This window comes from Thalassophryne amazonica, chromosome 5 (assembly GCF_902500255.1).
Source record: "Thalassophryne amazonica chromosome 5, fThaAma1.1, whole genome shotgun sequence".
Taxonomy (NCBI): Eukaryota; Metazoa; Chordata; class Actinopteri; order Batrachoidiformes; family Batrachoididae; genus Thalassophryne; species Thalassophryne amazonica.
The window spans coordinates 29,690,115-29,707,631 of NC_047107.1; the positions used below are offsets into that span (position 1 = coordinate 29,690,115).

The window sequence follows — 17,517 nt, forward strand, 5'->3', positions numbered from 1 at the left end:
GCTAAGAATTTATTGAAAGCCAACAGTGCTGTGCAACATTGCCCACATTCAAAAAAGTTTCACATAAGTGTACAAACATGGGTTCATGGGTGAATTATTTTAAAGGTAACTCAAAGGTGAGTTCACTGTATTTACTTATGCTTAAAGGCTTGTCTGCATGTGATACAGGAAGGTGTTTTGGAGGACAAAAATTAAAAAGTTGTATCCCTAATAAGCAAATACCATCAAGACCAACTCTGTTTATCATCTGAGATCTGATGGGATCTTACGTACACAGAGAAGATTGGCCACTATTTTGAGTGCATAATAATATTTTTTACAGCTTGATCCGCCCTAATTTGTTTAACTCTGATGCTGATTGGTTTTCTGGCTTTTCCCGCAGGGCCATGGGTAACCTACAGCAGTCACTGGTGTGTTTTGAGAAGCGGCTGGTAGTGGCTCATGAGCTCGGGGAGTGTGGAGGAAAGGCTCAGGCCTATGGAGAACTGGGAGCACTGCATAGCCAGCTGGGAAATTACGAGCAGGCCATCTCCTGTCTGGAACGTCAGCTGGCCATCGCTCGCGACACCCGGGACAGACTGCTGGAGGGTGACGCCAGCTGCGGTTTGGGTGCTGTATACCAAGCTATGGGAGAGTATGAGACGGCGCTGCGATGCCACCAAAGTGATCTGGACATTGCAGACGAAGCGGGCAGCCCTGCACGCCAGGCCCGTGCCTACGGAAACTTGGGCCTTACCTATGAATCCTTGGGGAACTACGAGCGGGCGGTGGTGTTCCAGGAACAGCACCTCAGTGTGGCAGCTCAGACAAATGACTTGGCTGCTAAGACGCTGGCCTATGGCAGCCTGGGCAGAACACACCACGCACTGCAGAACTACTCACAGGCTGTCATGTACCTGCAGGAAGGTGAGTGAGTCGGGGGGGGGGGGGGGGCAGTGCCTTTGTCACCTGAGCTGACAGGCTTAGAGTTTGTGAATTCATGAATATGATATTCAGAGCCTATTTGTTGCTAAGCCTTCGCCACATTTATGTTAGACTGTGTGCATGTGCATATGTGTGTTTTGGCTTTTGTGCTCATTTGTTACACGTGCACACAGGGATTTGTGTGCGTATTATGTGCCGGTGTTGTTTGTGGGCTCCATAGGGTATGCAGCATTGCTATGTGTATCATGGTGCACGTCAATGCGTTTTTTTTCTTTCTCTCTCTCTCTTTCCCGCTAGCTGTTCTTCACACCTCTATATCTACTTTTCTCAGAGGGTTCTTTGCCGTGAGCTGCCAAAGGATCATTTCACACACTTTGGCTGACAGACTCCTGCCGCTCACGCTTCATTGTCCCCTGCAGATTATGGTGAAATAAAAACCTGCAGCTTGGCCTCTCAAAAATTCATTATGCCAGTGACAGTGTGTGGAAGTATTTGTCACAGAGGATGTGTTAAGTGGAAGCATCCGCGGATGTGAACTGCATCCCGTGCCCATTGACAGACCTCAGGCTCAGGCACACCCACCATGTATGAGCCAATTTGCAACTGAGAAAATAGCAGCTCATGTGAGGGGATATTTTTTTATTTAGATTTCACGCTGCAGTGAATGCAAAAAGACAAGAATATATCTCCTTGAGCTCTCCTGCTTCCACGTTATGGGAGTTTGGTCTGCAGTGACCCGAGCACCCTCAGCAGGCCTGCTTGTTGAGATTTAATGGAAACAAAGGCGACGGGTCATTCCGTCTCCATCCTGTCCTCCTCCTGTCCCCTGCACTGTCCTTGTGTTGTTCCTCCATCTGGCTGTGAAAATGAACAGTGCCTTCACTAACCCTGACAACCAATTATTTCTGGCCAACCTACCCAGACCAGAAAGTCAGCAGAGGTTTTTTTCCCCTCTCTTTGGTGTTTCTACACATTCTTTACGCCTGGTTTATCAAATTAAATGTGTTCATTTAATTCTTCAAGCAGCACTGTTTGTTTTTGTTTTTATTTCCTGAAAAACCTTAACTGGATAGAGGCAGAAAAGTGGAACTCCTCCTGGTGGAGATACTGTTCTGTGAACATGTGAGTCTGTGTTTTAATCTTGCGCTGCGCAGTAATACGAAATGATGAGGCTGCAGCTGAACACCAGTTGTGACAGCAGCTAAATGCTGAGAGGCAGGCGACTTGTCTTCCTGCAGTTTTGCACAAAAGACACAGCTGTCGTAATGTTAAACAAAGGAGACATTTCACTGCGGGACGGCCCTGTCATCGGCTAAAACAATAGTGCCATTAAATCAATATCATCATTGTAGTGACTAATTGGTGGTGTTGCAGTTCTGGAACGTCTAATGGAGCAACACCTAAAAACGTGTTATTTTGGAAATACGCCCAATGCTTAGGAATCCATAAGTGGTATTTGGATTCAGTTAACAAGGAAATTAAATGTATATGAACTAGGGATGTCCTGATCAGGGTTTTGTTTTTTCTGTTTTGCCCCCAATCCTGATTGATAATAACACAATAACATGCTTTTGGAGGGCGGTATGCAGTTTCAAGAGGCCCGACGTTCATGCCCAGTCGCCCAAAATGACAGCTATTCGCGCGAGTTAGACGAGGACGAATAGCTGTCATTGCGGGCAACGGCATGGACTCAGAAAAATGCATACCGCACGACAACAGCATGTTATTTGCATTATTATCACTTTTTACTGAGATACATAACACGTAACGCGTACATAAAAAGTTGGCTCACTTAACGTTTGTCGTGTCGCCTGTCGTGCGCGCTGCTCTCCAAATTCGGCATTGTGCCCTCATCAAGCTGGCTACTTTAGCTGCTGTTCATTGTCGTACTATCCATGAGAAAATCATCTGGAATATCCATATTGGGACCAACACACACTTCTTGCCTTTTCATCTTTTCCTCTGCGGACAGTTTTTTTTTTTTTTTTCCCCTCTGCGGACAGTTCTTGGGCTGCGCGCTATGACGTCATTTGTTTACGCACAGCGGGCGGGTATTGCCAGATAGCGTCAACGTAAATCTTCGATACCGGCCTAGCAATGCCTCGGTAAAGTGATAATAATGATTAATATTGAGTATCTGCTGATTCCAAGTCCCAATCCGATCCTTGTATTTTCTTGGATATTGCACTTGCACAGAGCAGAATGCAAACACATTAAAGGCAATACATTGTGTGTGTGTGTGTGTGTGTGTGTGTGTGTGTGTGTACGCACACACATATTAGAGTGGTCCTCTACAATATGCCATAAATAAAAATGTGACTTTCTTAATGCAAAATGTTATTTCAATGCTGCACCACGATATATTATTAGTGGCCTGTTGGCCGGAGACCCCCCTAAATAGTCTATTCTCCAGAGGGGTGCCGGACACATAACACAACACACACACCTGGGATGTTTTTGGGACACATCCTTCATGCTGGCTTTTTGTAAGATTTAACCTGATAATGTGGATTCATTCGTAAATGAAAATCAACATCCAGCACAAGCAGTACAGGCAGCAAGTCATTTTCACATCCAAACCATCCGGCAGTAAGTCTCAAATTAATCTCATCTTCTTATCTTTGGATCGTATAATGAGTCACACAGGAAGTTGTGGGCTCAAGGTTATACAGTAGAAGTGACCTTATGATCAGAGGGTTGTGGGTTTGATCTCCTTGGCAGATAGACAGCGCTTGTCGCACCCTCATTGGCACTATGAAGGTGCCCTTGCCTAAGGTACTTAATCCCCAATTTCACCTAAAGTAAAACGCTTTGAGCGCCTGCCTTACTCGGATAAGCGCTGTAAAAAATGCATTCCATTTACCATTTAAATTACATGAAGTCACCAATCTGAGGAACTTTTCATTTCAATGAGTCTGTACATTCAACTGCATTTCCTCCCAATTATTAAAAGTAAAAAATAAAAAAATGTTTTAAATACAATTGGCAATAGCATTTTGTGCAGCACTATATTTAATTTGACAGTCCTGTTATAAATTCTCAATTTTATAATCTGGTGGAATGAAATCAGTACTTCTCAAAGTGCAAAAATGGTGGTAACCTTTGAGAATTTGACTTGGACAAACAAGATTTTTATATGTATCTTCAGATTCGGGACTATTACCGCAAGGAAATAAGACCAGGTCTTACATGGAAAATAAATGCAATTACAGAAGTACTAAGTAACGCATACAAGAATATATCTGGAAAACTAATTTCAAAATTGTATCAAGGCTTGGTAGGTAACAGTAAAACTTCAACATTATACATAAGAGATAAATGGAAAAAAGAACTAAAGACGGAGATAAGTGATGAAATGTGGTATGACATCTGTGTAACACAACAGGACACATCAAGTTCTAAAATGTGGAAAATGTTTTGCTGGAAAAATATTGTACGTTTTTTTCATTACTCCAAAGATAAAGAAGAGTTCACTGTCTGTACATCAACCTTGCTGGAGATTGTGTGGAGAGCAGGATGTTAACCACACACATATATTTTGGCATTGTATTAAGTTGACAAGCTACTGGGATAATGTTCGGAAAGAATTAAAATACATACTGGGATATGAGCTACCCAATACATGTACAGTATTGTATTTAGCATATTTAACAGACATTGCAATCCCAACTAAAGACCGATACTTGGTGAAGATTCTTTTGGCGGCCACGAAAAAAGCAATTACGCAAAAGTGGTACAAGGCCACCACTCCCACCTTGGGCAACTGGAGAGAAATAGTGGATGACATCTACAATATGGAAAGGCTTACATATATCATAAGACTACAGCTACCAAAATGTGAAGAGCTGTGGAAAAAATGGACAGAATTCAAACTTCGGTGATGTAAACTGGGACCTATTTAAGATTGTATTGTGAAAAAGTAATATGTTGTCAGTTGTCACATGCCACTTTGTTCTGATGTGTTATTGTTCTTTTAAAATGTGATTTATGTTATAATGAAAAATAAAAATGATAAGTATAAAAAAAAAAAAGAAAGGATATACATACAACTAAATGCACTTGGCAGATGCACTACATGTATGTTGTCTTATTTTTTGTCCATATCTTAACTCAGCACTTAGACATGCACATACATTGATTTAATGGGGGAAGACTAATACTACAGGTGAGCCCTGTTAACTCACGTGAAAATCGAACTGCGAGTTAATGAAGTTGACCAAAAAAAATATACAGTCAGTAGTTTTTTGCAAGCCATTTGGTTTGGACTAAACAGAGATGTGTTTTCAGAAGCACACATTTCTAAGCTGCTTCTCCTGCTTTTGCTCTTTGCTCCTCTCTCACATTGCCTGTGAGCCGTATTCTCACAGATGACCACACTCCCACAGGGGGTCACTGTTGCACTGTCAGCATCTCCGTCCGCTGTCCGCTCAGGTTTGATTGCTTTACTTGCTCACATGGGAACATTGTTAGTCTCAAACTTCTCCTGATGTAGCTGATATAGCTTTGATTGGCCAAACTCTTGCATTTTCTTTGCTCACAATGTATCGCTCGACACAGCAATAAGCCCGTATGTACCAGCATGCTCATTGTCCGCTGAGCAACACCCGCATCCATTGTTGTTTGAATTCAGCTGTTGTCTTGAAAAAGAAAGCTCATTGGTTACAATCTGGGCTGAGTGAGATGTTTGGTTTGGTAACATCCAGACTCCGACAGGAATAGATCCAACAAAGGCTGAACTCATGCTCGGTCGATGCTCTCCAAACGAGTGAAGTATCACATTACAAAACATGGCTTTCTCTCCCACGTGTGGTCACGATCAAAGCGTACTGTGTTGCCATTTGTTGTTCTGTTTTCTTGGTGACACTGCAGCATGTGTGAGATTTCGTGTCCTTGATCCAGTTCACGTTTCATCTGTGCATGTGATTCTTGCCTCTGGAGACAGCGGTGCGTAGACCTCAGCAGCTGTACGGAATCTCTCACGCAGCTGTCATCCAGGCTTTTAAGTGTTCTCTAGTTGCTCTTCAGTGTCCAGCCAGCCATGGCCACATCCTCATGTCAGCCGCTGTGACGTGACTGTGCCTGCAGGGTGCGCCAGAGGCACGCAGGGTGACAGTGACAGACAATGAACGGTACAGAATGAGAGAACAGAGAGAACAGAGAGAATGGGAGAGTTAGTGGGGGACACAGAGAGAGAGAGAGAGAGAGAGAATGGCAGGTGAGCTGAAAAGAAAGACGGAGATCGGCAAGAGTCACAATTCAGATGTATTATTTCACCGTCAACTGGAGAACAAAAGAAAACATGGAGTTGCTTGACATTCAAGTTTGATCATAAAGAAGTATCAGAGAACAGCTCAGAAGAGGAAGGGTTTTGTTGTGCATGGGTGTGCACGCGTCCGTGCAGATGAAAGCCTGGGAGCTGGAGTTGAGATGTGTGAGGGGTGAAGCTGTCAGAGAATGAAAAGGATAATTTAGATCTGTTTCCTTGTGCTCCTGCTCCAGCGCCTAATGAGCCCTAAGCAGTGCAGAGTCCCCACGAGCACTGTCACCACAGCCGAGATGAAACAGGTAGTGAGAGCGGGCGCGGGGGGGTGAATATGGGGGGCGGTAAAGGTAGAGAGGAGCACAGCACGTGAATTGGGGAAGAGGGCAGAAAGGCGGGGGGGGGATGAGGAGAGATGGGAGACTGCAGCAGGCTTCAAAAGCAGCCGGCTTGCATGGCACGGAGGAGCCATGACGTCCACCGTTGTGCCGCGTGCTGAATCTTTTGGAATACGCCGGCTATTTCACCTCATACTCGCTGTTATTGGCTGATCTGGTTCAGGCACAGACTAGTTTTCCAGGAATACTGAGACAAACAGGCTACGATGAAAGTAGCTGGGCAAATATTCCTCTTCACTTGACCAGCACCATATTCAGACCTGTCCAATGCACAGACAAGTAGAGGGAGAAGACGGCACAGTGGCACACCAAACAAAGCTGCGTTAAATTAAACCGTGCGTGAGCATTATTCTTCGCAAACTGTAGCGTGCCTGCTGTGCATTTAGCACCTTTGTGGGGGATTTGTAGCCTGGTAGCTGTCTTTTTTTCCCTCTATTGCCCTCTGTGGAGTGGCATTTTCATCTCGGTAATTGGGTAGAACCAAGAAGTCGGCAGGCAGAGTGAGGACACATGCAAAGATGTGACATACGCCTCACTGCCTGAGTGATTGGATGCGAAAAACAAGCTCCAAACTCACCAGGTGATCTGACACAGGCATGCTTAGTGCATGGGCACACACGCGTACACACACACAATCACACCCTCTTGTCTTCCGAAGCGACCCTCGATGCCTGCATGCAGTTCAAACAAAATGTCACGGAGTAGATTTTGCTCAGTGACTTTGCATATTGAATGTTATTCGCTCATTAATGTGCTTGCAAATATTTGTATACTTGTGTAATTGGGTTTTTGCAAGCATTAACTGTGTGTGTTTACTCTGCTAGTCGATTCTTAGCATTGATTACGATGCAGTGCTTGAGCGGCTTCTCGCTGTGGCAGGTGTGTTTTAGCCCCACTCTGAGGGAGTTCTTACAGCTGAGGCCAAATATCCAAACCTGTTATCCGTCAGAACATCAGCAGCATGCTAGGCTTACATCTGTTACTCTCAAAGATACCTGGCTGCTCTCACTAACTTTTACTCACTTTCTCTCTCTCTGTGGCCTCGCCTTCCGAAAGGCCTGCGGCTGGCAGAGCAGTTGGCTCGGCGTGAGGATGAAGCGAAGATCCGCCATCGTCTGGGGCTTTCTTTGTGGGCCAGCGGGAATCTGGAGGAGGCCCAACATCAGGTAAAATACCTCCTTTCCTTGTCTGTCCCTCATCTTATGAACAAAGATAAAAAGAGCTTCTGATTAATCACATTTTACTAGTCAAACAATTCAGTATCGATTCTTAAAAATATTCAGTTCAATTAATTTTATTTATATGGTGCCAAATCACAACAACGTTGCCTCAAAGTGCTTCACATGAGTAAGGTCTAACCATACCAACCCCCTGAGCAAGCACACAGGCGACAGTGGTAAGGACAAACTGCCTCTGGTGTTATTGAGGAAGAAACCTCAAGCAGACCAGATTCAGGGGGTGACCCACTCGTGGGCCATTCTAACCATTACAAGGTTTTTACAGAAGATGGGAACAGAAGAAACAGAAACAACACAAGCGCAGCAAACACAGAGTCTGTTATTGAGATAAAAACTGTCCATCTCCATGTTTAGTCTCTATTTCCAGATCTTGAATAGGTAGGTCCTGAAATACGTAGGGCATCCTGGCGTCAGTCTAGTGCCCTCGCGTGCAGGGCCATCATCCATTAAAGTGCTCATCGGTGCCTTGCACAGAGAGAAAAAGAAGAATCAGTTGGCCGGAAGTAACTGCACCTAAGGAATTTGGACATTTTATAACTGAATATTTGTAGATTTGCATTTGATTTTAAGTGCTGTGCTCCTCCAGTCCTGTAGATGGTATGAGCTGAACTACTGTGGAAAGTCTGTCCAGTTTTTGTGTTTTGATGCAACTCATTTTGGGTTTAAATAGCAAGCATTAAAAAAAATCTGTAAACTGTACAGCTCTGAGGTGAAATATTGTGTCAATGCAACCACTCTACAGAAACAAAACACACCTAAGAACACATTTAGTGGAAAATTGTCCACATTTGCTGTTTCGTAGTTGAGAATCTCGTGCTGTCTTGCGGTCCATATCTCACGCGAGACGTTGGTTTCAGCAGAGTTAAGGTTTAGGGCACAATGTAAATATACCTAGTGAAGTATGGACAACAAGACAACATCGGTGCACAGCAGAAGTCCATCACAGCTGCTACACCTCCTCTAGATAACCCTCTCAACTTACGACAATGTGTCATCATCTTAATCGCCCCTAAACTCGCTGGATCAACGGCATCAACACTGTTTACATGGCTTTGAAATGCCAGAACTCTGCTGGCATCGCGGTGCATTATGGGAAGAGCAGGGGGCGGCCAGGGGGATTATGGGAAAGGTTAAAGAACTGAATACAAGTTGAAATTTTCACCTGCTAGGCTACTGGCCCTTGCATTATTCTTGATGATGATGGCTTGAAAAACGGGCTTAACGACTTGAATCACGTATGCAGTAAGAGTGATAATTCTTTGGCGCCACGAACAGATGTTAAATCATTGCAGCCTCACTCAAGCTGACAGACTTTAAGCCGTGTGCTGTTTTCCTCTGGTGCTTGTTCTACCACAACTAAATGTGTTTTGCTGCTTAGAATTTACATTATTGCTGAAGTGCGGAATAAAATAATTACGCTGTCAGCAAAACCTGAATATCTCATAAATCTTTCAGGTATTGTGACATTACTTTTAACAAATATAAATAAATCTTTCAGAAGCTAATCATATTCGACTGAATGAATGAATCAAATTTTTACTGTCTGAGTGGATTTTTAGTAGAACTGTGAGATCAATGGCAATATCCAGCCCTATTCACGTCAACTGTAATCTCATCTCCTGGAGAACATTGAGCATCAGTGTTTCCCTTAAAAGCAGTTGTCACACTGTGAGGAATTGAGGAAATGCATGAGCAACAGACACTAAATTTGGATATCGATTTGTGTCTGTTTTGTGTCCTACACAAATCCTTTTCTCATTCATGAAACATGTTGCTTGTCAGCTAACGTCAGGTAATGTCTGTCGGAAAGTTTTGTGCATGCTCCAAACTTTGAGTGCACATCAGAAACACACCTTCCCTGGTGGTTACATGTTTGTTTTCTGTTTTGTCCTGTAGTTGTTCGTTAGCTTGCCAGTAGATGTCTGGTGGACATTAGTTTGTCATGTGTTATCTGTTCATCTTCTCTTCGCATCTTGAAACACACGTATTCAGTGATTGTCCACTCATTCTGTAAGAGCCCCAAATCGACTGGAGACCAACACTTTAGGTGATTTGTTTTTTGCCACCATAGAAATGATTTAAATACATTCTAATGAGATTACTCAGTCTGTCACAGTGTGAATACACCAACAGGACTGGCTTGTTGACTCAGTGGCCACATCCACAAGCCTAGCCTTTTGTTGTTGTTGTTAATTTGTAAAGTTGGTGTTCTCATACAGAGTCACTTTCCTTTATCGTACTCTGTCACACATCTGATGGAGGCTGTTTCAGAAACATAACATTTCTAAAGGACTGGCAACAGAAACATTCAATCCTAGGCTTAAAAAGAAGTTAACATGCTGTGGAGGTTTTTTTTGTATTGTGCTCCGAGCTTGTGGAAGCATTTGCCTGTGTATGTTCAACTGTCTGTGGAATATTTCAAGGTCAATCTCAATACGTGCTTTTTTAATTTTTTTTATTTATTTTGAATGTATTTGTTGGTCTGGTTGTTGAAGTGCCTGTTTCTTTAAATCTGTTTTATTGTTATTAAGCGGCTCTGACACCAGCTCTCTTCTGAATGGGTCAAAGATGTGCTGCTCAGTGTGGCTCAGCAGAAATTGGAAATGTTCAGTTGAACTCACTGGCAGTACCCCTCTTGGCCTGGGTGAAGAGTAGTTACCAAGTTTTAAGTGTTTTTTGTTAAAAAATAAAATTGAATTGGCACATCCACACACTGGTTTTTGGCTGTAAATAAATTAAAACACTCACAGAGTGCTCTTGTTCAGTCTTTTAAAAGCACTGTATGATTGTGCAAAAACTATCAAACTTTGTGCTGTTTTCTCATATTGTTGAGATATTTATTGTACATTTTGATTATTTTACTTTTTGTTTTATTGTTTTACATTCTGTGTTGTAGGGATTTAAAATAATTAATGCATGATTCTATACACGCCGATACAGTAGGTGGCGGTATGAGCTTCAAAAGCTGGTTATAATCCACCAATAAACACAGAAGAGGAACTTTTATTTTTATTTATTTATCTGTTTAAATTTTATTTTCAAACTGTCCGGACCAGATAGGCCTTAGCAAAGGACCCTGGACCCCGAACTCCGCCTCTCCAGACTAGACTCAGCTTGCTCTCTACTCTCACTACAGATCACAATGTCATCTGCAAACATCATAGTCCATGGGGACTCCTGTCTGATTTCATCTGTCAACCTGTCCATCACCACTGCAAACAAGGAAGGGCTCAGAGCTGATCCTTGGTGTAATCCCACCTCCACCTTGAATGAGTCTGTCATTCCGACTGCGCATCTCACTGCTGTCACACTATTCTTGTACATGTCCTGCACTACCCTAACGTACTTCTCTGCCACTCCAGACTTCCTCATACAATACCACAGCTCTTCTCTTGGCATCCTATCATAAGCTTTTTCTAAGTCCACAAACACACAATGTAACTCTTTCTGGCCTTCTCTGTACTTCTCCAACAGTATTCTCAGAGCAAACATTGCATCTGTAGTGCTCTTTCTCAGCATGAAACCATATTACTGCTCACAGATCTTCACCTGTTTTCTAAGCCTAACTTCTACTACTCTTTCCCATAACTTCATGCTGTGGCTGATCAATTTTATGCCTCTGTAGTTACTGCAGCTCTGCACATCACCCTTGTTCTTGAAAATAGGAACCAGCACACTTCGTCTCCACTCCTCAGGAATCCTCTCACTTTACAAGATTTTATTAAACAATCTGATTAGAAACTCTACTGCCGTCTCTCCTAGACATTTCCATGCCTCCACTGGAATGTCATCTGGACCAACTGCCTTTCCACTCTTCATCCTCTTCATAGCAGCCCTCACTTCTTCCTTACTAATCTCTTGTACTTCCTGATTTACTCTCACCACATCATCCAGCCTTTTCTCTCGCTCATTTTCTTTATTCATCAGCTCTTCAAAATATTCCCTCCACCTTCTCAGCACACACTCCACACTTGTCAGCACATTACCATGTGCATCTTTTACCACTCTAACCTGCTGCACATCCTTTCCAGCTCTGTCCCTTTGTCTGGCCAATCGGTACGAGTCCTTTTCTCCTTCCTTACTATTCAACTTCTTGTACAGCTCGCAATATGCCTTTTCCTTCACTTTTGCCACTTCTCTTCGCCTTATGCCGCATCTCCTTGTACTCCTGTCTACTTTCTTCATCTCTCCGACTATCCCAAAACTTTTTCGCCAACCTCTTTCTCCTTATGCTTTCCTGGACCTCTTCAGTCCACCACCAAGTCTCCTTGTCTTCCTTCCACTGTTCAGATGTCATACCCAGTACTGTCCTAGCTGTCTCTCTCACCACATCTGCAGTACTTTTCCAATTGTCCAAAATTGCTTCCCCTCCAACCAGTGCTTCTCTCACCTGCTCGCTAAATTTCACACAGTCTTCCTCCTTCAGCTTCCACCATCTGATCCTTTCTTGAGCTCTCACTCTCTTCTTCTTTACCTCTAAAGTCATCCTACAAACAACCATCCTGTGCTGTCTAACGACACTCTCTCCTGCCACCACCTTACAGTCTCTGATTTCTTTTAGCTTGCATCTCCTATAAAGAATATAGTCCACCTGTGTGCACCTTCCTCCACTCTTATATGTTACCCTGTGCTCCTCCCTTTTCTTAAAGTAGGCATTCACCACAGCCATTTCCATCCTTTTTGCAAAATCAACTACCATCTGTTCTTCCCCATTCCTATCCTTGATACCATATCTACCCATTACTTCCTCATCACCTCTGTTCCCTTCACCAACATGCCCATTGAAGTCTGCTCCTATCACCACTCTTTCATGCTTGGGCACACTCTCCACCACCTCATCTAACACTCCAGAAATCTTCTTTCTCCTTCATCTCACAACCTACCTGTGGGGCATATGCACTGATGATATTCATCATCACCCCTTCAATTTCCAACTTCACGCTCATCACCCTGTCAGACACTCGTTTAACCTCCAACACACTTTTAACATACTCTTCCTTTAAAATGACCCCAACACCATTTCTCTTCCTGTCCTCACCATGGTACAACAACTTGTACCCACCGCCGATGCTCCTGCTCTTACTTCCCTTCCACTTGGTCTCTTGCACACACAATATGTCTACCTTTCTCCTCTCCATCATCTCAGCCAGCTCTCTCCCTTTACCAATCATACTACCAACATTCAAAGTCCCCACTCTCATTTCCACCCTTCTAGTTTTCTTCTTCTCCCGCTGTTTGTGGAAACGTTCTCCTCCTCTTCTTTGTCGTCTTCGCCCAGCAGTAGCCCAATTTCCCCTGGCACCCTGTTGGGCAACAGCACCGGTGGTGGACGTTGTTAACCCGGGCTGCAACCGATCCGGTATGTAAATTCGATTTTTAGTCTGCATAGTTGGTTGGCTTGTTTTACGCCGGATGCCCTTCCTTTTTTTTGAACATTTTATTTAAGGTTTTCAATTTAATACAAAAACACAAAAGCAAACAGTAAATGAAATAAAGCCTGGCATATGCACATGTGAAATATATCAAAGGCATGCCAACCAGTGCCATGTAATGTACAAAATCACCCCTTTATGTGCAAAGTATTATATGATATAAAAGAAAAACCCAACACAAACAATACAACACACACACAAAAAAAACAGAGAACAACAACAAAAAAAGGCTGCATATACACATCATATTGTTTCATTTCAGGGTGTCATACTCCCCACTTATGTAAATGGCAGACCTTCAGCATACTCTATGAAGGATGCCCACGTCTTCTGGTACTTTTGTAAGGAGCCCTGTAAACTGTATTTTAAGTACTCCATTTGTAAACACATCATAACTTTCCTCACCCATTGAATAAAGGAAGGTGGTTGTGCATCTTTCCATTTTGTTAATATCAACCTTCTGACCAAGAGAGATGAAAACGCTACAGCGTTAAGTTGATAAGAGGTCAAGCCCTGTTGAAGTGGGAGAACACCGAATACAGCTGTAATTGGATTGGGATCTATTACTCTGCCACACACATGTGAGAAGGCCTCAAAAATAGAACCCCAAAACCTATTCAAATTGATACAAGACCAGAACATGTGACCAATAGTTGCAGGGGCCTGTCCACACCTTGGGCAGCCATCATCTGAGGTGCAATAAATCCTGGCCAATCTGGCTTTGGTTAGATAGGATCGATGAAAAATTTTAAACTGTATTAAACAGTGCCGGATACAAATAGATGATGCATGTATACAACATATACCTGTGTCCCAGATGGTATCTGAGATTTTTAAGTTCAAGTCTTGTTCCCATGAGATCTTTAGTTCCTTCAGTGACATAGGAGCTGTTTGGTGTAGCAAGCCATAAGTCTGTGAAATAATTCCTTTTGAGGTGGTTGGAAAGTCAAACATTCCTCCAGTGGGCAAGAAGGTGGTTGGTTTGGATAAGCAGTGAAGTGTTTTATAACGAAGCTGCGGATCTGTAAGTATCTAAAAAAGTGAGATTTTGGAATATCAAAGTCTTTGCACAAAACAACAAATGAGACAAAGGACCCATTCACACGGATGCCCTTCTTGATGCAACCCTCTTCATTTATCCGGGCTTGGGACTGGCACTCAGAATGTACTGGCTGCACACCCCATGTGGCTGAGTTAGATTTTTGACGCACCTAAACAGTGGAAGCCACGGCATTCTTTCCAAATGACCTGCGTCTTGTCAAGTGTCCCATCTGTTTAAAAAAAAAAGCCAAAAATATCTCCAAACACCTGATTTAAATGTTTCAGTGTATCATGTTTAAATGTATCACATTACATCGTCATGTATCGCTATATGTATCGTATCACTGGTAGTGTATCGAGATGCATATCGAATCGTTGTCAGTGATGAGATTCATATGCCTAATACATAACATGAAATTTTTCCTTTGCATTGAACCCATCCTAATTACAGTTAGACACAATCCAACCACTAGGAGCAGTGGACAGCCACAGTCTGGCCCCCGTTGACCCACTCCAGGCTTCTGAGCTGCTGCTCAGTGCTGAGAAGAAGCATGTTATGTGCAGACGCAGGTTGAGGAGCGGACCAACGTCTGACCGAACCCAGCGCTAAATAACCAGAAAGCGGTTCCACAAACAAAACGATTTTATTTCCCCTCCAGTGCAGTAATTAGTGTACAACATAAATATTTGGTTTGTCTGGCGGAGTGAAGGACGGCGCGCTCTCCAGCGCCCAAAAGGATCGAAGCCTCGGCGCTTCTGGACTCAGATTCACCGCCAAACACCCCCCAGGTGGACACGACAAACTGACTCTGTGAAGGATGGAAAAGGTGAGGTAAGTCAACAGAGCTACAGCAAATATCTTTCAGAGGCACACACTATCAGCAACACATTCAGGTCTGAATTTAAGCTTTATGTAAATGAGCAGCTTCTCACAACAGGTGGAGGATCATCAGTCCGTACGCCACGGCAGTGAGAAGCAAACTGCACAATTCTCATCAATGTTCAAATATACTGCGTAACAAAATGCCAAATTACTATTAACGATCATTCAGACAATAATCACCTCTGATGTGTGCTGACAGCATGTGTCCCTCACCCGTCCTCCTTCACAGGCACGATGTGTCAAACCCTGGCGCAGTCCTCAGCGTCTCACAAACGAACGTCACAAGGTCGAATTCCCGGCAATTCTGCTTGAACCACTCATGGCTTAAATGCAGAACGCCATCTCATTATCTGCTTCAGCTGAAAGTCTTTAAGTTTACATATGAGCATCATCCACAGGTGCTGCGAGTCAGTAGGCCTGCACGTGAACATCCTCCACAGGTGCAGCTAATAATGCTGATGAGGGTGAAGGACTCTTCTGCCAGCACCTTCTCCACAGACAAAAACCAGTTTGCATACCACCTGGAGAGCAAAGAAAAGAAAACAACACAAAAACATCCAGCCAAACCCCCCAACACACAACAAAGCACTTTACTTTGACTTCTTTGTGACTCGTACAGTAACATTAATTAGCCTGTTAGCATCTTCTTGCTAACGCAGAGTTTGCGTTACAAATAAATAAATGGGCTCAGGCACATTACATAGGCCAGAATTAATCTTTTGTGTGGATATAATTAATTAATTTGCAACAAGCAACTGTTACACAACAAAAATGTTGTGTAATTTCCGACGGTACTTGAATGCAGCATCAGTGGCAGTAGGAACTGGTCCGTGCACTTATTTTGTATTAAATATAACAATATGAGTGTAGGAATGACAATTCAGTCCTTCTGTACATGTGGCAACAGGCAGATGAATCAAAATGATTATATAAAGAGCTGTTCTGGAAGACAGAATTCACGTTGTGGATCAGTGATCAACTGGTGGAATAACCTCACATGTGAGTCAATGCGCGCGTTCACACGCACTGATTAATTTACTACTCTGATATATTCAATCATCTTTACACTTATATTTATATTTATTCTCCCTTTTGACAGTTTTCTGTTATAAATCAATATATATGGCTTAGAACATAATACAGTGATACAGCAGTGACCACAGCGCACTTTTTTTTTTTAATTGGAACACGACAGAGCGCGCAGCGTGTTGACAGACAGTGTGGATTCTGATGATGATGGAGATGATCCCTCTTTTGTTCTGGACAAAGAACCAGAGCAGGTGGTCCATCGACATGCACACAGATCTCCACAGATTCTGTTTGCAGTTTCTCCAGGACTCAGGCGCTATGAGATCCGTCCCAGCACCGAGTGCTGGAGTAGACACGCTCTGCTCCAGCTGTGGCTCCAGGCGTGTTTCGTCGAGATCGTGAGTTTCGGTTTTGTTAAGTTCCTCTTTCGTCCCTTTTGCGCTCTTGCTTCGCAGACTGTTCGGTGATAAAAGCTCTTTCGTCCACCTTTTCTCAATGAATTGTAACATTTTTACTTTTTCCCTTCGTTCAGGAATTGTCGTGTGCCATGTGACTGGGCCATAAAGCATTAGTACCACATTTCAAAAATAAATGCGACTTACAGATCAGTGTGACTTATACACCCTATTTTCCTCTTCAAGATGCAGTTTTGGGCATATGTGACCAATAGTTCGGTTCAACATATAGTCAGGAACATACCGTATTAACAGGTGGTAGTTGACACTCAACCGTAATCATGGCACTTCTGTTGGTATGCAGAGATTACAAATGAACAAGGGAACTGGTGGTCCATTATGTGCTTTCGTTGAAGCCTCTGTCGTGGCCTGATAGCAACAGAGAAATAATTGGAAAGAGGAGAGAGAATGCGAGATATGGATCCTGAGTACAGCTGTGGTTAGGCGTCTGTCGAGCTGGTAAGTGCTGTCATCTCAGCTGACAGGCGACTGAAGAGTTTTTTTTTTTTTTGGATGTCTCTGTATGGTCTCAGAAGTCTAACATGTCCTCCTCGCACACGCTTCTCTTCAGCCCACTGCCCACCTGGCAAGCATGGAACATCCCCTTAACATCTCCATTTGCAGTCCATGCACACACCGCCGCTCAGGATTTGATCTTCTTTATTTATCTTATGTGTCCACATACAAGTATGTGAACAGTGGACCAGCAGCAGCAGCAGCTGTCACGCTCGTACCTGAAAGGATGATATTCAGATGTCTTCTTTTCCAGCATCACATCAGCTATGTGACCCAAATAGCTTTGCGGTTGTTTCCTGCATTATACCTTACAAAAATAACTTTGTAATAACAGTTAAGAA

At 43.3% G+C, this 17,517-nt stretch overlaps 1 protein-coding gene across 2 annotated transcripts in view; it reads left to right on the forward strand.

The window, feature by feature from the left end:
• The window catches only part of LOC117510249 (tetratricopeptide repeat protein 28-like), a 450,652-nt gene that overhangs the window by 344,354 nt on the left and 88,781 nt on the right, over positions 1-17,517 (forward strand). For both annotated transcript variants that reach the window (XM_034169888.1, XM_034169889.1), the window contains exons 8-9: positions 383-906; positions 7,639-7,748. In XM_034169888.1, the coding sequence (XP_034025779.1) occupies positions 383-906; positions 7,639-7,748 (634 nt within the window). The remainder of the gene's footprint in view (positions 1-382; positions 907-7,638; positions 7,749-17,517) is intronic.